The 22,209-nt window shown below is 38.0% G+C and overlaps 2 protein-coding genes across 2 annotated transcripts in view; both read left to right on the top strand.

Annotated features, from left to right (window-relative positions):
• Window positions 1-16,543, top strand: part of LOC132247160 (titin-like) — a gene marked incomplete at its 5' end in the record, with an annotated part of 36,737 nt that extends 20,194 nt beyond the window's left edge. The window contains 20 exons of the mRNA XM_059720134.1: window positions 164-454; window positions 2,215-2,502; window positions 3,605-3,697; window positions 3,818-4,100; window positions 6,277-6,460; window positions 7,339-7,428; window positions 7,510-7,777; window positions 7,873-8,133; window positions 8,729-8,938; window positions 9,031-9,108; window positions 9,226-9,252; window positions 11,626-11,682; window positions 11,771-11,830; window positions 11,960-12,043; window positions 12,894-13,145; window positions 13,998-14,090; window positions 14,632-14,709; window positions 15,564-15,632; window positions 16,279-16,362; window positions 16,527-16,543. Of these exons, the coding sequence (XP_059576117.1) occupies window positions 164-454; window positions 2,215-2,502; window positions 3,605-3,697; window positions 3,818-4,100; window positions 6,277-6,460; window positions 7,339-7,428; window positions 7,510-7,777; window positions 7,873-8,133; window positions 8,729-8,938; window positions 9,031-9,108; window positions 9,226-9,252; window positions 11,626-11,682; window positions 11,771-11,830; window positions 11,960-12,043; window positions 12,894-13,145; window positions 13,998-14,090; window positions 14,632-14,709; window positions 15,564-15,632; window positions 16,279-16,362; window positions 16,527-16,543 (2,867 nt within the window). The remainder of the gene's footprint in view (window positions 1-163; window positions 455-2,214; window positions 2,503-3,604; window positions 3,698-3,817; window positions 4,101-6,276; window positions 6,461-7,338; window positions 7,429-7,509; window positions 7,778-7,872; window positions 8,134-8,728; window positions 8,939-9,030; window positions 9,109-9,225; window positions 9,253-11,625; window positions 11,683-11,770; window positions 11,831-11,959; window positions 12,044-12,893; window positions 13,146-13,997; window positions 14,091-14,631; window positions 14,710-15,563; window positions 15,633-16,278; window positions 16,363-16,526) is intronic.
• Window positions 16,544-16,589: 46 nt separating this feature from the next.
• On the top strand, window positions 16,590-21,471 carry LOC132247159 (titin-like; the record flags this gene model as incomplete). The annotated part of the gene is made up of 9 exons (XM_059720133.1): window positions 16,590-16,668; window positions 17,619-17,702; window positions 18,218-18,295; window positions 18,461-18,544; window positions 18,964-19,041; window positions 19,255-19,335; window positions 19,488-19,571; window positions 19,897-19,995; window positions 21,380-21,471. Coding segments are annotated over exons 1-9 (759 nt in total), but the record flags the coding sequence as incomplete, so codon positions are not given.
• Window positions 21,472-22,209: the final 738 nt, after the last annotated feature.

The raw sequence follows: 22,209 nt of genomic DNA on the forward strand, positions 1-22,209 counted from the left end.
CAAGTGTGATTTCTCTTTTAATAGAAAAATGAATCTAGCACTTCTGTTGACAGAGCATGGTGCATGCTGTTATTCTTCTCAGCATATTTTCTCTAAAAAGCTAAACCCTGTTTATGTGAAATATTTGGTTTTAGAGTTTGAATAGCATGTTTATTTCTTACAGAACGCAAAATTCCACCTAGTTTTACCAAGAAACTATCTGAAACAGTTGAAGAAACAGAAGGGAATGCCCTTACACTTGAGGGCCGGGTGTCTGGTTCTCAGCCTATGACAGTTTCCTGGTACAAAAACAATCAGGAAGTCCATCCAAGTGCTAACTATGAAATATCATTCAAAAACAACACCTTACAACTACATATTAAGAACACAGGTCAGGGTGACACTGGCTTATATACTTGTAAAGTGTCCAATGAAGCGGGAAGTATATTGTGTACATCTTCTGTTGTAATTAAAGGTTAGTTAATTTCATGTTTTTCCTGTTTATGTTGTTAATTTTCTGTGTCAGTGTATTACTAGGCCATATACAAATTGTATAGCTAATCAAATCATTCTTAGCAAAAGTCAGCTTGCCTTTTTACTAACCTTCATACATTTGTGCTCAAACAATAATAAATAAGTTCAAGATAATAGCTGTAGCTGATTCTCTGTAGATTTCTTATTTTCTTCTATGAAAAAGTACTATACAAACCTTGCTGCTATTAATATATGCTTATTGTAAATAATAAATCAGCGATATAGTTCAAGCCCAGGGTTGCCTTCTCTTAAGGAGAGAAATATTTTACTTTGACAAGGAACAGTGGTCTGTCAACAGCACCAAACACCTTCATTTCCAAGTGATCTCAGCTGGAGCTCTGGGTGTTTCAATTTCTCTGCACATTATGTTCTATAGGGTTAGTCTTTTATCCCTGCTAAATAGGGCACTTAAACTTAGTAGTAGCCTTAGTATGCACGTATCTCCAATTGATGCCAGGAACGAGCTCTAGGTTCTTGCAGATGCCATTCTTCTCTTCTCCTATTTGCAACTGAATTTCACCTGCTTAAGTTGTATCAGAATGAACAGAACCCCTCCTCTCCATGTTATTTTGCCTTTTATATTATTCTTACATGTGCTCTTCACCCAAGACTAGCTTTTAGTGAGCCCTAGATACTTAAAACATGTCATGCTCATTCACTTTTGCCTGGAGTAATGTCAGTAAATTTGCTTTCTTGCATTTATTCCAATAGTGTTGCATTGATGTTCAATCAGGATGAGATTGAGCTAAGCTATGGGCTGGCAACCTTTTGCCCTCATGGGCCAGAGCTTGAGACCTAGCCCACTGCTATAGGAAATCTCTGGCCCCCCTCCAAAGAGCTCAAGTCACTTATGTTTACCCCTGCTGTAGATACCTGGCCGCTCTACAGCAAGGTAAACAGAGGCCTGAGAGAGCAGCAGGGAGGGCCATGCAGGAGGGAGGTGCGGAAGGGATGGCTGGTCTGGCATAGCTGCATACTTCCTGATCCCCCATGCCTTCCCAAGCCAAACCCAAGCTCTTCACAGGCTAGTTCCAGCCTGTGAGCCACAGTTTGCTGATCCCTGAGCTAAACCATCAAAGCAAGCAATGTTGTTCTAAGATCTTTTATTGTATAACTAATTATATCTGGTTGTGATGTATGAATTAATATATTTAAAACATACCTTTGGTAGTATAAAATAGCCTCATATTATCTATTAAACCATTACTCATTTTTTTCATATACTGCAATTTTACTCTGCAACATTTTTTACATTTTAATGTTGGTGGATTGACACAAATTCATCTTCTTCTAAATAGGTATCAATAACCAAAATTGCATTGTATGGCACATATGATCTTTCACAAGGTTTTAGGAAATTTTTGCAAAATTGCAGCAGTGCTCTAGTTGTTTTATTATCTTTTAAGAATGCATGAAAATACATTAGCAATGTATTAAGAGAAGATGTACTATCTAAGTCACCCTCTCTGTATGCTTTTTGTGAAAGTACTCCTCCATACTTATTTTATTTTCCAAATCTGAGTAGCGGATTCTCAGAAATCTGATTTGTATGTATTAACTTACATAAGTTATCATTCTCTTACTTACAGATATAACTTTCTTTTTAAAATCAAGATATATACTTATTTCTTGTTTTTCTCCCTTACATTCATAACGTACTGCTCTTTCTTGATTATTTACTGAAAAATATTTGAATTCCAGAACCTAAAAAGCCTCCAGTGTTTGATCAACCACTTCAACCAGTAATGATAGAAGAAGGTGATATCTTGCAGCTAAGCTGCCATGTCCATGGTTCACAGCCAATTAAGATTCAGTGGCAGAAGGCTGGGAGAGAAATAAGAGCTTCAGATAAATGCAGCTTTAGCTTTCTTAATGGAATGGCTCTTATGGAAGTTTCACCTGTTGCAAAAGCTGATTCAGGCGAATATGTATGCAAAGCTTCAAATGTAGTTGGAACTGACACTTGCAAGTCGAAAGTGACAGTTAAAGGTAAAGTAAAATAGAAAAATTAGGACATGTAATGGTAATTTAATACAAAACTATAGTGATCACATAGACAGTAATTTTGTTTTCTGTGAATTGTTATTTGTAATCCAATACAAAAAGTGCCTTTTATTCCTGTATAGAATCATATAATCTGAAATACTGTCTCTTTGAATGCATTACATTTTAAAATAATTAATATAGCGCCTAAATATACACTTTAAAAAGTAGGTACTTATTATCAAACAAATAACAGATCTCTACCGTAATAGTTTAGAATTTAAATGAACAGTTAAAGACAAGGCCAAACTGACAACGGGATAGGGTGCACATTCGAGCTTTATGGGTAAGAAGGTGGGAGGGTAGCTTACTAAAAGAAGTATTAATAGGTAGGGTTCTCAATGCCTGTAGGACAGTAGGAACCACAGCAAGCTCTAGAATGAGCTGACCAAAAAATAAGACAGTGAACAGAACAGCTCCCTACACAGCTTAGAAGTAGCAGAGAGGTTGATTGCTGCTGGCCTATCATACCCCCAAACCATCTGCTTCCTCACTAGTTGTAAGTTGTCCTGTGGGAATGAGACTTTCTTTGTAAGTTTCCCCTTACTGTAGGATCCTAGAGCTTTACAGTCAGAGCATCAGTCTTTTCAAAAAAAAGAATGCCAAAACAGCCCCTTGATATTGTCATTAGTCATTGTTGAGTATCACCAATCAGCAGTTTTGAAAGTCAGGCATCTTATTTATGGACCAAAATACACACCTTGGACACTAAACTTAAGGCAAGGGCTAAGGGTCTGATTTTGGTGCCATTTATATCTGCATACATTAAAATGGCTTCAGTGAGATCATTTTGGCAATGAATAACAGAATCAGGTGCATGGACGCACAGTGTCTGGATTCATTTTATAGAATAAAATTTAATTTTAACAATAGTCATATTAAACTACTTGGGATTTCTTTCTCCTGTTTCGGTAAATGGGAAATATCACAACAAATATATCCTGGTATTGTAGATCTTCTCATTCAGGGCAGTGAACAGGGGCCTTATGCTCCAAAATGAGCTATTTAAGCAAACCATTTGCCTTAATTACTTTAATCTGTTTTCCAGAAAAACCAACAGCTGCACCAGAAGCTAAGAAAGTAGCAGTGGATGGAAGGCTTTACTTTATCCAAGAGCCTCAGAGTATCAAAGTTATAGAAAGTAAGAGCATAAGTCTAAAAATACATCATCATCAGTACTTCTAAATTAGTTGTTTACTAATAAGTTCTGTTGTCTTAGATACATAAAAGGTTAATTTCTTGATTTTGCATTTTTCTACAGAGAGTGTTGCTACATTTATTGCTAAAGTTGGAGGTGATCCAATTCCAAATGTAAAATGGATGAAGGGAAAATGGAGACAACTCAATCAGGGAGGTCGCATAAGTATCCAACAGAAAGGAGAAGAAGCCAAACTAGAAATAAAAGACACAACAAAAACTGATTCTGGAATGTACAAATGTGTGGCTTTTAACCAACATGGTGAAATCGACACCAGTGTCAACCTACAAGTTGAAGAAAGAAGACAAGAAGTTGTTGAAGGAGATCTCAGAGCAAAACTGAAGAAGTAAGTCTTGCAGTGTCTTACAGACTACTCTGTAGTCAATATATTAGCTTTGATCAAGATGTAATTTATTAAGAATCATGATATACCAAAAAAGATTGATTACATATAAAGCTTGATTCTAGCAACTATTACTGGAATCAGTGATCCAGTATCAAGCTAAAGTCTCTATGAGTGGAGATTACTTATGTGCCTAAGGCCCCAGTTACGCATTACATATATTATTCAATTAACTGATTAATCACACAATAAATTTAGACCAGCCATATTTGCCAAGTAAGATCAGCCACAAGTGCAAAGTAGTTATCCCACGATTAATTGGTTAATTGTGCAATAAATTTGGACCAGCCAAGCATGCAAAGTAATTATCACACAATAAAAATTATTATCCAGCCATAAAAAGAGCCAACCAACTATAAAGTTAGCACTTGAAAATGAATAACAACTCTGCAGCGGTTTCTATTTAGCTTTAACCTAAATATGTAGTAGGGTCCTAAGTTTCTGTAATATAGAAATATAGATGAGCTCCATCCGAGGGTGCTGAAGGCACTGGCTGACATCATTGCAGAGCCACTGCCGGGAATATTTGAAAGCTCATGGCGCACGGGCCAAGTCCCGGAGGACTGGAAAAGGGCCAACGTGGTCCCCATTTTCAAAAAGGGGAGGAAGGAGGACCCGGGCAACTATAGGCCAGTCAGTCTCACTTCCATCCTTGGCAAAGTCTTTGAAAAAATTATCAAGGCTCACATTTGTGAGAGCCCGGCAGGACAAATTATGCTGAGGGGAAATCAGCACGGGTTCGTGGCAGGCAGATCGTGCCTGACCAATCTAGTTTCTTTTATGACCAGGTGACGAAACGCCTGGACACGGGAGGAGGGGTGGATGTCGTATACTTAGACTTCAGGAAGGCCTTCGATACGGTATCCCACCCCATACTGGTGAACAAGTTAAGAGGCTGTGACTTGGATGACTACACAGTCCGGTGGGTGGCGAATTGGCTGGAGGGTCGCACCCAGAGAGTCACGGTGGATGGGTCGGTTTCGACCTGGAAGGGTGTGGGCAGTGGGGTCCCGCAGGGTTCGGTCCTTGGACCGATACTCTTTAATGTCTTCATCAGTGACTTGGACGAGGGAGTGAAATGTACTCTGTCCAAGTTTGCAGATGACACAAAGCTATGGGGAGAAGTGGACACGCCGGAGGGCAGGGAACAGCTGCAGGCAGACCTGGATAGGTTGGACAAGTGGGCAGAAAACAACAGGATGCAGTTCAACAAGGAGAAATGCAAAGTGCTGCACCTAGGGAGGAAAAATGTCCAGCACACCTACAGCCTAGGGAATGACCTGCTGGGTGGCACGGAAGTGGAAAGGGATCTTGGAGTCCTAGTGGACTCCAAGATGAACATGAGTCGGCAGTGTGACAAAGCCATCAAAAAAGCCAATGGCACTTTATCGTGCATCAGCAGATGCATGACGAATAGATCCAAGGAGGTGATACTTCCCCTCTATAGGGCGCTGGTCAGACCGCAGTTGGAGTACTGCGTGCAATTCTGGGCGCCGCAATTCAAGAGGGATGCGGATAACCTGGAGAGGGTCCAGAGAAGGGCCACTCGTATGGTTAAGGGCCTACAGACCAAGCCCTACGAGGAGAGACTAGAGAAACTGGATCTTTTCAGCCTCCGCAAGAGAAGGTTGAGAGGCGATCTTGTGGCCGCCTATAAGTTCATCACGGGGGCACAGAAGGGAATTGGTGAGGATTTATTCACCAAGGCACCCCCGGGGGTTACAAGAAATAATAGCCACAAGCTAGCAGAGAGCAGATTTAGATTGGACATTAGGAAGAACTTCTTCACAGTTCGAGTGGCCAGGGTCTGGAACGGGCTCCCAAGGGAGGTGGTGCTCTCCCCTACCCTGGGGGTCTTCAAGAGGAGGTTAGATGAGCATCTAGCTGGGGTCATCTAGACCCAGCGCTCTTTCCTGCTTATGCAGGGGGTCGGACTCGATGATTTATTGAGGTCCCTTCCGACCCTAACATCTATGAATCTATGAATCTATAAAACTTTTCTTGTGCTAAAATGAAGAGTCATACAATACAAAATACTTTCAAGCACACTGAGTTTTCCAAAGTTCTCTTGGGGAAATATTTTACATTAAAATAATTACTTATTCTATTACTTGAATAGGACTCCAACTAAAAAGAAAGAAGAGGAGGAAGAGAAGCCCATTGATATCATGGAACTTCTCAAAAATGTTGATCCTAAAGAATATGAGAAGTACGCTCGCATGTATGGAATTACAGATTTTCGTGGCCTTCTGCAAGCTTTTGAGCTACTCAAGCAAACTCAAGAGGAGGAAACCCATAGACTGGTAAGACCTAGTTTGACTATGGCATTGGGGACGTTAAGAGAAATGTGATTTCTGAAAAAAGGATAGATGTTCTCCATGTAATGTTACTATATATCCCATAGGCAACTGGTAGGGGAGGCACAGGGGTGGGTCATGTGCCCCCCCAACAGGACCGCCAGCAGCTTCTGTGGGTGCTCGGCAGTCCCGTCCCTGACACCAACACTGCTGGTGGCTTCTGCGGGTGCCCCCTCAGACTCAAGAGCCACCAGTCGCCCATGATATATCCAACAGATTTCAATTCTAATTCTGAATTTCTAATCACGCCTTCCCAACAACCTGCTTGCCCAAGCCCTTGGGGAAGTGGTGAATTCTGTCCAAGAAGTCAGGTTTTGATCTCCGTGCTCAGAAGTGTCATGGAATTTTATTATGGACAGATGGGGAGGTTATCCCAAAAGTATAGGTAGGGATTAGGGATATGAAAGGTTAAATAGTTAAATGGTTAAATGGTAAGTATATTTATACCATTAATTCATTCCAGTTAACATTTAGCACAAGATGCAATCCAGTGATGGGAAGCGAAGTGCCCCAGGAAGGTGGCTAGTCACAGCATGCAGCTCTGCCTCTGCCTCCCTCTCCTATGCTACTGACTTTGGAAGGAGGGAGGAAGAGGAGAGGGGGGACTAGTTGCAACACATGGGTGCTAGGCATGTATTATTGGTTAACCATTTAACTGATATTATTACAGGATTTAAAATGGGTAATTTTTTAAACAATATTTCCATCCTTAGTAGGGATGCACATGACCCTCTGGGCTTATGGTGGACAGACATAATACAATGATTTATAGTTATTTCCCATTGCTCTTATTATATGTTAAATCTTATTGTGTCTTTTTACAGGAAATTGAAATCACAGAAAAAGCTCGAAGAGAAGAACAGGAGTTTGATGAACTTGTAGCATTTATTCAACAAAGACTTTCACAGACAGAGGTAACAAGATAGTTTTGGATTGCTTAGAAAAACTATTCTCTGATTTTGAAATGAAAACTGAGCCACTTAAATATTTTTCAGCCTGTCACCCTCATCAAGGATATTGAAAACCAGACCGTTTTAACAGATGTCGATGCTGTCTTTGAATGTGAAATTAAAATTAATTATCCAGAAATCAAACTGTCATGGTACAAAGGAACTCAAAAGTTGGACGCCAGTAACAAGTATGAAATAAGACTAGAAGGTGATCGGCATATACTGAGAATTAGAAACTGTCAACTTGAAGATCAGGGAAATTTCAGAGTGGTGTGCGGTCCACATATTGCTAGTGCTAGGCTAACTGTGATTGGTAAGTTCATTTAAGTATGTATTTGAAAATGATTTATATTTTTGATTCATCGCTTTAGGATGTCTTCTAAAATATATATTTTAACATACTAACAGAACCTGCAGTTGAACGGCATCTTCATGATACTACTTTCAAGGAAGGACACACATGTACCTTGATTTGTCAGTTTTCTATCCCAAATGCCAAATCTCAGTGGTATAGAAATGGAAAGGCCATTAAGATAGGAGGGAGATATTCAACACAAGTCTCAGACAAAGTACACAAGCTCATCATCAAGGATGTTAGAACAGAAGACCAGGGACAGTATACCTGCAGACTTGACAATCTAGAAACAACTGCAGATCTAAGCATTGAAGGTTTGTAAACAGACAGAAATGTCTTTATCACAATAATGATAAATTATTTATGGATGCTTCATTAAGAAAGAAATTTTTTTTTTAGAAACGTCTTAAGGTTTGAAGAGGGTATGATGAGAAATTATTCTGTTGCATTCTTTGAAGAAGATACCCCTTCCAGCATAAACAAATAGTGTGTGTACAGTATATGTAATTAATATGATCCCTTCCCCCAAATAATATGAGCTGTGTTATATGTACCCCATTTATTCTTCTGTTTCTGTGATTCTTATGGTTTTATTTGATCTTATGATTTTATAGATCTCTTTGTACTTCAAGCATCCTTTATCTTAATTGCCTTTATGGCTTCTCTTCTATGGTTTCCTGCACAACAGTCTTGTTAATCAGTGCTCTTGTGTCTTCTTAACTATTTTCCTAAATAGAGAATTTCACAGGAGATGGAATGAAGAGTACTTTTTTCTTTGTATTTCTTTTTTCCTCAATTCCTATTCAGTGACTAAGTAGATTTCTGTCATTAAATGAGGCAATCATTGAAAGGTACATAAACAATAACAAACCTGATGTGGAATTTATTCATTTCTTGTTTCAAAAACAGCTGAACCAATTCAATTCACCAAGAGCATCCAGAATATAGTAGTGAGTGAACACCAGTCTGCAACCTTTGAGTGTGAAGTGTCTTTTGATGATGCAATCGTGACATGGTATAAAGGCCCCATTGAACTAAGGGAGAGTCATAAATACAGTTTTAGAAGTGAAGGTCGCTGTCATTACATGACTATCCACAATGTTACTGCAGAAGATGAAGGTAATTGTAATTGCACGTTTTAGTTAACACTTTCTTCCTCATGTTTTTCAATGATAGGCAAAAATAAATATCAAAATGATTCTCCGTTTCAGGTGTATATTCTGTAATTGCTCGTCTTGAACCAAGGGGTGAAGCAAGAAGCACTGCAGAGTTGTACCTGACAACCAAAGGTTAGTAAATGCTCTGAACATTGTTCGTGAGTGTAGCTTGCATACAAAATCAAATACCTGATATACTATATTGGAACAAGAAATAATTATAATTTTCAATCTATTATTCTCTTGCAGAAATCAAACTGGAATTGAAGCCACCAGGTAAAGAAAAACGTTTGAACTTCTCTATGAATCTCTTGATCCTGGTTTAATTGCATACCCTGGTTTATAATTTGTCCTTGAAACCATTTCACAGAATTTGCTTACAGTAAGCTAATGCTATATGCTGAAAATTAATGTTCCTGATCCCTTAAAAACAAAGCTATTGTAAAAGTTATAGTTACTCAACAATTAGTTAAGAAAAGATTTGTTGTCTCTGAAACCTGAAAGTGGGCCAGTGACTAAATATAATGTGATACAGCAAGGTTAAGGAATAAGTTGTTTTTAACAGACAGACAAAAATACCACTGACCAAGTGTGTGTATTACTCTGATTAAGTAAAATAGATTTCCATTCTGTAGGTGTTATGTGAGAATAACCTCCTAAGTATCATAAAGAATTTAATATATAAAAGTAAAATATAATAATGCATGCTATGATGAACCTAAGAACATACTTATAAGAGACTAGTAGCAGCTCAATGCAAATAAACAGAAGTCCAGCACATAAAACGTCAACCATCTACATACGTACAGCAGAAACATACTAATATCACTAACCCTGAACCAGTAAGATTTGCCCCTCCCTCCTCCACCAAAAGTGAATGTATGTTCTGTTATGCTACTGATCTAAACTATGCCCCTTACAAATCAGCTGCATACCATAACTGTTCATCTCAGCCTTCTAATCTTCTGTACATTGACAAACATAAACTAGCATAACCTACACTTGATTCAATCAGGCCCGTATGCTGTACCTTGCCAACTTACATAACTAAGTAACCATACACTGAAGGAGAAGCAAACACTATCTATGCCATATACAGTCACAGTGTTAATTCATATACTATATGCACAATCACAAGTAAACACAACAAGTCGTAAATTCAAGTAACAAACCCTTGGAAAACGATATGGACAAACCCTGAAATTACCCACTACAGCCAAAATCTTTAAAATTGTGAAATATTGTGAACTAGTTCTGGGGACATACAAATTTATCAAAACATTTAATTCCATTTCCAATAATTTTATAGATTAATTTGCCAGATCTCCGATGCCCGAGTTGCAGTCAGTTAAGTACCACTGAAGGTAGGTGATTAACCATATCATACATACATACAAAATAATACAGACAAACATATCATGTATCTATCTACTAAAACCATACAAATACAACAACACAGCACAAACATATGCAGTGTGTAATGACTATAAAACATTACATAAACACATACGCACTCTCTATATATGAGTCTCGTCTCTCTCTCTGTCTATCTCTATATAGATCTTCTCTCTATAGCTCTATCACCTACTATGATATAGAGAGATTCACGAAATATCAGAGAAAATTTCAAAAGTAGCAGAGTAAAATTTATTCTTCACTTTACAGATCTTCAATAAGCTGGGTTTTATTTGGTTTGATTTGATTTGGGTTGATGTGGGGAGGGAGGACTCCACTGCGATAATAGTGTTTAGAATCCAGCTTCTTAACCTTCAGGTATGCTACAGAGCAACAGCAGTACTGTAGCCAGTATCCTGTTCCTTAGTGCCTCTAGATCAGTGGCAGGTCTAGAAACTCTTTTATCAGATATGTTCTTCTTAAGTCAATATGTTCCATTACTCTGCTTTCTTTATAGTCTTCCAGTTTCCCCATCTGCCTTTTTTATCTACTTCTTCCTTTTGATCTCTTGTGCACTCTTCACCCCAACATTTTTTCTCCCCCTTCTGCCTCCCCCTCCTCCCCCAATAACTAATGGTCCGATTCTTAGTACCTTATTTCAATAAAAAGGATCTGCAGAAAGCCACTATAACATGATTCATGCTACTATTGCCAATGAACCTTTATCTGTAGGTGTTAGCTTTTTCCTATAGCTCATAAGCATACCATGGTCTGTGGATTTTTATGAGTTTTCTTGGTGCTTGGTATTTTATGTAGATATGTGCAACCTTGTCCTGTGGATATCTGGATTTTTATGATGCTTTGAGATAGGCTTATTGGCATCAGCTTTTGGGGCTTATATTGGGCCATTGTGTGTATCTGACGTGTTCTGACCTCGCCAGTGCATATAGTAGCAGCAGCAGGAACATTTCAATGTGGATATTCAAAGCTTATATGGGATTTTTTTCACATACCAACAGTAGCATAACTGAAAGGAGGCGACCAGGACACTAGTCCCATGTGCTGCCTTTGTGGGGAGTGAAAAATAGCTATCACTACAGTGGCAGCTGATCATATTACTGTTGCTGTCCTGTGGGTCATGGCTGCCCAAAGCTGTCCTGTGGGTCGTGCTGCCCCAGGCTTAGAGCTGCCCTACTATGCCCTGCATATCAATCACAATAAGTATTTTAATAAAAGCATTCTTTGTTTTCCAAGCTCCTCCTATTCCTGTGGTTCTACCTCCTGTTGCTCCACCACCAGAAAAGAAAAAAGGTAGACATATAGTAGATTTAAAATGGGAAATGTTTTCTGTATCTAGTTCCTACTTTTTTCCTCTAAATATTCTTTTTTTCCTCGTAAGATGTACCTATTCCTTTGATTCTACCTCTTGCTGTTCCACCACCAGAAGAGAAAAAACCAGGTAAGCCTGCTGGTGATTTAAAATAGGAAACGTTTCAGAAAACAATGCACTATATTCAATTTCTAGCATTTTTTTCCTTCTGATATTAAAGTTAATAATAACTTTAATAATGTCTTTATTTTTTTTCAGAACCTAAGAAAATTGTTCTAAAGAAAGTCCCCAAAAAGGTGGTCTCAAAAGTTCCTGAAGAGGTTACCCCACTTCCACCTAAAGGTAACACAGCAGTCAAGCAAAGGCTTTAATCTTGTACATTTTATCCACTAGATATAGTACCTTTTCTATGTTGTTTTGTCTTGTTTTATAATATACATACAAAGCATTGTCATCATTTGCTGGGATTAGGCTACTGCTAATGATAAAACTATCCCTTTCCCTTCCCTACAAGACCCCTTTCTTTAAATGTTGATGTTATGTGGATTTTTATTTTGTGTTATGTTAAGATTGTCTGGAAATAGAAATTATCTTGGCCAGCATAACACATAGGTAGCATATTTTGAATATTTTTTATATGTGGGGAAAATGTGTGTTTAGACAGTATATGACCCTTTAAAAATAACAAGCAGAGAGAGGTAGTTAGACATGTTAATCTGAAGGCAGCATAGAGATGCACCTTATATACTAACTGAATCAGAGATATATAAGCTTTCATGAGCAAGAGTTTACTTTATCAGCTGTTATGAGAAGACATGCAGAGAGCAGGCTATTCAACAGGAAGAGTGATCTGAATACCATTCAATTAAATAACAGAAAAGAGCAGAAAAATAGCAACTGCCATTGAAACTGCACAATCATGGCAGCAGCAAGGCAGCAGCCAGAAGTCACTGTTGCTTTGGGTGCCTTGCTGCCTTGTTACACCTCTGGTCATGATTGTGTCACCATTCTGCCTGAGACTGACCAAGTTAGGACAATAGTGAAAGGCAAGTAGGAAGCAACCTGATATCAAGACTACAGTGTAAAAATGTTAAATGATCTAATTGAATTTTTTCAAGGTCATTAATATTTGCCTGTCTTTATGTGCATGCCTTGCAAATGCCATGCTTTAATGGATCATCTTCTTTTGAAGTTCCAGAGAAACCAAGGAAACCACAAGAAGTCACGGTAACCTCTATAGCCAGACGGGAAGAAATTTATGAAGAAAAGGAAGAAATTTATGAAGAACCAAGAGAGGCATATGAAGAATGGGAAGAAGACTTTGGAGAAGAGCATGAATATGAACTGAGAGAAGAAGGTTATGAGGAAGGGGAAGAGAGATGGGAGGAAGCTTATGAAGAAAGAGAAATAACTTATGAAGAAAAAAGAATTATTGAGGAAGAAGGTATATTAGAACTTCATCATTTTATTAATCTCTTTCCTCTTCTCTCCACCTCACTTCCCCATTTCTCATACCTCCTGGCCTCATTAAATTTGTAATGCACAAAAAAATTACACATTTAGAAAATACAGTATATAGAATCATTGTTATTTTGTCCCATTTCCCTGACCTGTTATGTTTTACATATGCATTAAAGGGGAAATAATTTAGAGCAGTTGAAAAATTCATCATGTAACAGGTTTTTGAATGGGATCATTCCTAACAAAAATACATAAGCTTTCCAGTGTATGACCTGACTACCCAGTGTTGGAGTGAGGCGCTGGACTTGATCAGATCTTTATCTAAACTCTGTGGCTGCCTATACACATGCTTGGGAGTGAGGGAACCATTTTAATTAGAGCGCTTAATAGAACGGATAGCCACTGTAATTAAAACAGATCATTGCCATATGTATTAAGCCCCTGTGCATTTCAAAATGGCTGTGAAACACATTATCTAAAGCTCATTCAATGAGGTTAAGATAAAGCAGCCCTGCAGCCATTTTGAAATGTGTGTAGGCTTAATACACATGACAGTGAGGCAACGCTGGAGCGTTCTAATTAGATGTGTTCCAATTAGAGTGTGGATGAGCAATGTGTCTGTGTCTGAGGATGGATTTTGGTTCTAAAATCTGTGAGAAAGCAACAAGCCACATATCCTCCTGCTATTAAATATTCAAGATTGTGTATATTCTTCTCATTTTTATATTCTTTATTCTTGTACATCTTTGGCCAGTATTGGCATTTCCCAATCCTAATACGTTTTCCACCAAGGCATGTATTTCCTCTGAATTGACTTATATTATTTTTATTAAAGTGGTTGGAGTTCCCAGGAAACCTGTGCCTGAGCAAATAACACCAGCAATTACAGCTGAAAAGAAAGAAAAGAAGGAAGTGACTGTACGCAAAGGTATGGAGTTTACTGATTGTTGCCATGAACTAATAATGAAGTATTATTAATTTTCCAAAAAAGTTTCAGTTCTTTCTTACAGCTGTGTAAAGTGGTTATGGAAATAGTAGTGGTACTGGTCATTTTTCTCCTCCAGCTCATGTAGCAGCAAGATATTTCAAGTGTCTGGGGTGCTTTGGATGGGTGGGTTGGATGGATCAAAGCATAGCTCAGAGATTGCTGGAAAAAGCAACTTTCCAACAAAGGTCATCTTTGTACCACACACCAATTCTCGGAGACTTGTATCTGGACAGAGTTTCTGGAAGAGCAATGTAACTACATCCTCAGTATGGATCTCTAGGGATCTACCCAGGTGGAGGTCAGGCTCTCTGGCCTATTTTACAGGGTTGCCACTACTGCTAGTCAACAATGTGAAGGAATCTACAAGAGAAAAACTGGCAAAGATTAAAATATAGAAACATCCTTCTCTAATTGGTTAGTATCTGGGCAACAGTATGTAAGATAATCTAAATGCCATGAAATGTTTTTAAATCATCTGCAGTTACTAGGAAACCTGTTGATGAGCAAGTTAAGATAACTACTCAGCGGGTTGCAGAAGAGGAAGTCCGAGTGGCTGAAGGTACTGTTATTTATTTAATTATTGTAATTCTCTGTTACACAAAATTAGTTAGATTGCTGCCATTGTGTCAGCTGCAGAAGCTAGTCTGCATTTTACAGTATTTTGACCAATTTTTAGTCTTTGCAACAAAAATAACAACTGCCACCTTATTTCAGTCATAGAATCATACAGTCATATTAAAAAGGAGGTCTGGATTGGACCTCAGGAGGTCATCCAATCCAACCCCACATTCAAGGCAGAACCATCCCAGTCCATCAAAACATTATATATACTTCAATATATTGAAGAATGGCTTAAAATTCTCAATATCATGTCCCTTGTTACCTTTAATGTAATGGTCCATTTAGCTTGCCAGATGTTTTGCTTCATGATGCAGTGTGCAAGATAGGAAAGAACACAGATTACTAACAACTAATGCTGGAGGGCAAGCAGTGCTGATTATTCCATTCAAACTCTCAAATATGCAACCTCCAGGCTTCCATCCTGGCTCGTCATCCAGGATTTCCTGGCCAGTTGAGCATAGAACAGTATTTTCGAGTCTACAACAGAACTAAAACACCTAGGTTCCATATACAGCAAGATGAGGAGGCACTGAGTTTCCATGAACTCACATTTCCAATTTTTCTAACCTCCTAGTAAAGAATGGGCAATACTGATCAATCAAAAAGCAGCTGTTTCCCTTCCCTTGCTTTGCATTGTCCCAAGTGAGCCTGGCAAAGTCACTGAAATTGATTGTATTCCATTTTTCCCTTGATGTTTTCAAAATGTGGTGTTAACATTAACTAACTCTAATTTAATTTTGGTTTCTTCATTGCATACGTGACTGATTTTGCATATTTTTAAAATACCAACAGTTGCCAAAAAGGTTCCACCACCAAAACCTACTCGGGTGCTGGTTGAGGAAGAGGTTACCAAAGTGAAAGGTATAGATTCTCATCCGTCTGTTGTCTATTACTTTCTCTGTAGCATCTCATGTGAATCACGTGTGTATATATATATATATGCCAGTATGTTTGCACTGATGTCTCTCCCACGTTACTCTGTCATGACCACTCTCATTGTGTAACTAGTTATGTGTACTAGGGCTTTATATTTGGATGTTTTGTCCTGTTGTAAAATAGCACAGCATTTTTTTTTCTTTTTAATGCGTTTTGTGGCTGGCCTTCCAATCCTTGTTTAAATTCGCTATATGGTATTGCAGTGAAATCTGGCTTTTCCTTTTTGTGTACTGCTTGCTGGTGAACACCTACATTTGAATGGTGTCTCAAAGTTTTATTGAAGAAGTGGTGCTTTGTGCATCTCTGCTGTGATAACAGTTAAAGCCTATGTGTTCTCTTGTTTTAGGAAGCTTTTTGCACTATTTTTAATTTTGGAGCATAATACATCCTAAACGTTATGTTACGATTTTGTTTTGTATTCACTATTTTCATGCATAAATACTAATGATCTAAATCTGCGCTGTAAGACTTAAATGTACAATTGACTTACTAGTTTAATAAAAATTGATACACTGTCTACCACAAATGTGGATCTAGAAAAAAATACTAAAATGAAATCCTATCTTTAAAGTACCAACAGTAGAAAAGTGGACTATTTCAGAAGAAAAGATGTCTGTTTCTGTTCACACAGAAGAAGAGTACACATATGTCCCAGGTATGTAAAAGAAATTTTAAAAAAAAATTGTAAACTCAAATAAAGTATCAATCTTGCTGGAATTTCTTTTAAAAATATTTTTTGTGGAAAATTATATATTTTAAACATATTGTACATTTATGTTTCATATTGCATTGCTTTTCTATGTTCATTGTGTTACACAGCTTCAGTATTCTCTTGAATAATAGATATAAACATTTTGTTTACAACATCTCATTATTATTACAATGATTTTCTTTGAAGAGAGAGAAGTACATGAAAGAACAGTTATTGAAGAAGTTGAAGTTCCTGAGATACACTATCCAGGTAAATTATTGTAAATTTAAATTATTTTTAAAAGTTTATATACTTATTAAGCTTTAACTCTTAATTATCATTTTACTAAATTATTATTTATACTCTTACTTGTTAATTATTATACTCTTATTTACAATGTGCTCATGGAAATTGTATGTATTTTCCCCTCTCTGAATTATACCCTGGCCAGGTACAGGCATTACACTTTTACAGGTATAAGTGATCAGAAACTGGTCTATACCTGTAACAGAACAGAAATTTGGCTCACAGTCTGGTTTTAAAATGGTGGAACCTTATTTAAGATTTGCCTATTCCCCTGACCAAAGGGTGAATTTGTGTTGTGTTTGCTACTGATTTAAACTACACTGCTTACAGAAAACCATGTAACTTAGATTGATTTTGCCTTGGGCTTTTTGAATGTCTGTACCTATCCCTTATGTTCAATGTGCTTGAGAAAGGCTAAACACACCATATTCCTAAAACAACTAGGGATGCTAACATTTAATATCTTTAAACATCTTGTTGTATTTTATAGAATAGTAGAGGCAGAAATAATATCTGTTATTCTTGTGGTACCAATAAAGTTGAATAATTTTTTACAATAATATGTTTCATTTTTCTGTCTTCCCATGTCATTTACATATACTAGTCCCCACCAAAAAATACAATGTAAAGACTACACAAATTTCCCCCACTAATGGCTTTATCCTCCAGACTTAAAACACTAGTGCAAGTGCATCTCTATAGTTCTCTCTCAAGCAACTCACATTCATAACTACCCCTTTAAAAAGCAGTTATTATTTAGTATATATTGATGGCATAGCACCTATTTGATCAAATAGATCAACTTAATTTTTAATTTTTGTTTGTGTATATGTATAATATGTTGAAAATTGTCTATAGTATTTTCTAAATAATTTGGCAAACTCCTAAATATTCACACTGCTATATCTTTAAAGAGCCTGAGGTGCCAAAGAGACCTGTGCCAGAAGAAAGGAAACCTGTTCCTGTTCCTAAAAAAGTGGAGGCCCCGCCAGCTAAAGGTACTCCATCTGCCTTGGGAAAAGCAAGAACTTTTTGTCTTTTATCTTAATTTTCTGGAATCTTAATTAACTGTACACTTCTGTTCTTGTGTTATCATTGTATACCACCTTCAAGACTTATTCGAGAATTATGCATGCTCCAACTTAGTTCACAGAAATATTATTTGTTTCAATTCTTATCCTATGACTATTTCTTTGTCTGTTTTTTTGTATTTAGATTGTGGTTTTCTGTGCTAGTCTGGATCTTTTTTACTATTTTAAAACACCATAGAAAATAATGGTGTTTTAGTAATAATAAAAAAGCATTGCACTGCAAATAGTTTTCATTCATTTATAAGTAGTTTGCTACATGTCTTAATGCTGTGCAACTTGCTGTTTAGTGTGATGGCTGCATAATTTGCTTTCTTCAGTAGTCTCATGGTATGTATGTTTTATAAAAGAATCGTTTAATACTGTGCTCTGCACAACCATTCTAAAAACTAAACCACCACCATTTTTAAATGATTCCTTTAAAGTGCCTGAAGTTCCAAAGAAACCTGTCCCAGAAAAGAAAGTACCTGTTCCAAAGAAAGAAGCAGCTCCTCCAGCAGAAGGTACATTAACTTTTGCCCTACTATGTTCTGCCTTCATCATTAACTTAATTTTAAATATAAGCAGGTTACATGTAATCATTATATCTGTTTTGCTCCTAATATTTGTCTCAATCATTTTCAAAATCCTTAGAAAGATTATTTAAGCCTGTTTTAATATCTTTAAAGTGCCTGCAGTGCCTAAAAAACCTATGCCTGAAGAAAAAGTACAAGTTCCTGTTCCCAAAAAAGTGGAACCTCCACCTGCTAAAGGTACATTTAATCATAGATTGCACGTGTGACTCTTTGCTTTAAATGGCTTTTAATCAATGCACATAAAAACAGGTTTATGTTTTAGTGACAACACCATAACAGTATGGTACAACAACTTAATGTTACCTGGTATGCTTGTAAATAACTCTTCCTTTGGTTAAATAATTCAATCATAAGATAGTTTTATTCATTTTCTAAGTACTATGGTTTGGTTGGGTGTTTTGCAGGGGATTGGTTTTATTTCTCCAAAAACATATTTTCTTTTTGTAAACCATCTATATATTTTAAAGTGTCTGATTGCTGGATTACCTAGATTATCCTTCTTGATATTCTTATGAATGAATGCAGTTCTACAGTTATCTTCTCAGTAATTCTCCTCAAAACTATTATTCAATATTCTTAAATTTGATATTTTTAAGTGCCTGAGGTACCGAAGAGGGCTGTCCCAGAGGAAAAAGTTACTATTCCCAAAAGAGAAGAGGTTCCACCACCTAAAGGTACATCTTTTCTTGATAGCCAAAGTTCCTTATTTGTTTATTTTGCGTTTGGTTTTATCTGTTCCTTGAATATGTGGTTAGTCGTTAAAATTAGTTATTTTACCTCAAAAAGTATTATATACTACATAATTTTCTTCATAATTATGGTTTAGATAAAGTCTTAGGACAACCATAAATATTATTTAAAATTATTGCAATTAATATTTCTTAAAGTGCCCGAGGTGCCTAAAAAAGCTGTTCCTGAAGAAAAAATACCGACTGTTCCTAAAATAAAAGAGGCTCCACCTAAAAAAGGTACATTTTTCTTTTGCTTTTGTTTGTATAAAAGTTTTGGTCTGGATTCATTTTGATTATCTGGTATAAATGTGTAACTCTGTGTAATGTCAAGTGTCTCTTTTACTCATTTTCCATTTTGAAAATCCTAAACCTAAATAATGTCTCTAAAGTACCTGCAGTGCCTAAGAAAGCTGTACCTGAAGAAAAATTACCTGTTGCTGTTCCTAAAAAAGTTGAGGCTCCTCCAGCTAAAGGTATGCTTCCTGATAGAGTCGCAAAATGTGTGATTCTTAATAGCTTCAGTTTATACCTTCTGTTTTTTATGAATGACCTTTTACTATATTTGTGCTCCTATTTGGAGTGCTGTATTAGTATTCTCTGTTACTGCAAGTGATTCATTAAAGTATTTTGTGTGTGTTGTGCAATCCTATATCAAATGCTACTTTAATCCTGTGTGCTTCTTTTATGTAGTTATCAGTGTCCATAAACAGATCTTCAAAAACTAGTTTTAGCAATCTGAACAAGTTTCTTTATACTAAAACTAGAAATTCACAAATTTAATATTAACATCTTTCAAAGTGCCTGAGGTACCCAAGAGAGCCGCTGTTGAAGAGAAAATATTTATTACAGAAGAACGAGTATCTGTTGCAATTCCAGAGGAGGTCCCATTACCTGAAGGTACATTGCAAATAGAGATAATTTGTGAGGAAAGTAACTTCTGTAGACTGCCCTTGTGTGTGTGTTGTGTTGTGTTGTGTTGTTCAAACTCCAGTTGCTCCTCTTGGTTATGTGTAAGCTTTTGCATTACAACTTTTTACAGTCTCCAATCAAGTCAGAGCCTCCTGCGTGGAGCAGTTTCTGCCTCAGGCCATTAATGAGGTGACAGTGAGATCTGAGATTTTTTGGATAATGGCACCTTGCAGGATTGGACCTGTAAAATCTTTGTCCATTCACAAGAGCTGTATCCATCAATATGTTACACCCATGCAACAACACTTCCTATTTCCTTTGCACTTTTATCTCTCTCATCACCTTTTTGTGTCAGATCCTGTAATACATCAAACCTGTAATGTCCCAAAGGAAGACTTCAGGCATGTCTACACTGTCACTGTGAGAAACATGACCACCTACTCAGGCTTGCTCAGCACATGAGAAATCCTAGAAATAAGCCATCTTTAGAGCATCCCTGAGAAGAAGCACATCCAAGACTGAGAGCTGTGTGTCACTGGAGCAGTCACTCAGGACTTCTCTAAGTTGGTTGCACTGTCTCATTTGGGGGATTTGGCACAGAGTGGCCTCATCTACATGAGACGCTGACTGCACAGTTGTTACTGCACAGTCATTTAGTACTTGTATACTGTATTGCTGTGCAGTAGCATCTCCACATAACTTAATGGTGATGCTGACTATTCAGTAGTTCATTACTCCTGCGCAGTAACATTGCCTCATGGCTCATACCCTGCAACACTACTGCACAGTAGTAACAAGCTACTGCTCAGTAAGCATCTTGCACAGATGCAGCCAGTTGGAGCAAATGGGAAGGATTTGTTTCTCAGCTGGCTCTTGCACTCAGTGGGCGTGTCTACACAAGACACTACATTGCTGTAGTGACAAGCTATGGCAACGTAGCTCATCACTATGGCGACGTAGCATCAGCAGGCACTAACCATGACGCCACCACTACTGCGCAGTAGCAAATGTGCAGTGGGGTGCACATGTAGATGTTCCCAGTATGAACCTATTCCTATACCCCATTAATGAATAGCCATTCAGTTCCGGATAGTCTACACATTTTTTTTCAAAATGCTGCAAAAGCCAGATTTTGAAAAGTAGGCACCTAAATTTCCCTGATGATGTATACATAAATCCACACAATCCTTTTGGTTTGGACCTTCACAAAATGACCCATTGCCCTGCCACAAGTTGGATTTTTCTCTAATATAGCCATACATAATATGCTTGTTCACATAACCTGCCCTTTTACTTTATACTACTTCTTCTTAACCTGCACACAAAATGAGATAGAAGTATTTAATTCTTTTGTGCTGTTTCCCCTCTGTAGGCACTATGATGGGAAGTTTAGGAAATTATGGCATTACATTGAAATTACAGTTGAACAATGTGACTTATTTGGCATATGGGGAAACACTGAAGGTGTGTTTTGTCCAGTGCATAAACTAGAGCATTTGTAGCAATGCAAATACAGGCTAAGTACAGATATTCAAAAAGCCCAAGCCAGAATCAATCAAACCTTTGCAGGTTTCTCTAAGCTGCATAGATTGGATCGGGAGTGAACGGAACACACATTCGCCCTTCAGTGACGGGGTAGGAAGGGAATGCAGATGCCTTCTTTGGCTGAGGCCAGAAAGTAGAGGATATTCCTGCATGCCAAGGGCAACTGAGTGCAGCCAAGCTCAGGCAGTCCTTGATTGGGTACCAGGCACACATTCCCAGTCCCCAGCTGTCAGCATAGACCCTCTGCCATGCCCAGCCTTAGGCTTCCAGGAGAACTCCAGAGCAGGTCATCATGGCATATTGCCCCCCTGCTGCCATGGACCAGGCTGCTGGCCATGCCATAGTGACCCCCTCCGGGGCTATCCTGGAAGCCTTGAGTTGGGTGCAGGTGAGAGTCCATGGTGATGGCAGGGGGTTGAGGACATGTGCCTGACAGCCAGTCAGGGGTGGCCTGGCTCTGTAGAAGGAAGGATTGGGTTCCAAGGGGCCCAATCCTTCCTTCTATGGAGTGCTTCTATCCCCACTGCCCAGCACAAGCCTTCCAGGCTGAGCAGTGCATCTTTTCAGAGCTCAGCACCAGCAGCAACCAAGGGGCCCAATCCTTTCTTCAGTGGAGTGTCCCCACAAGCCTCCCAGGCTGCTGAGCACAACTTGCCA

Source organism: Alligator mississippiensis, unplaced genomic scaffold, assembly GCF_030867095.1.
Source record: "Alligator mississippiensis isolate rAllMis1 unplaced genomic scaffold, rAllMis1 scaffold_157, whole genome shotgun sequence".
Classification (NCBI taxonomy): Eukaryota; Metazoa; Chordata; order Crocodylia; family Alligatoridae; genus Alligator; species Alligator mississippiensis.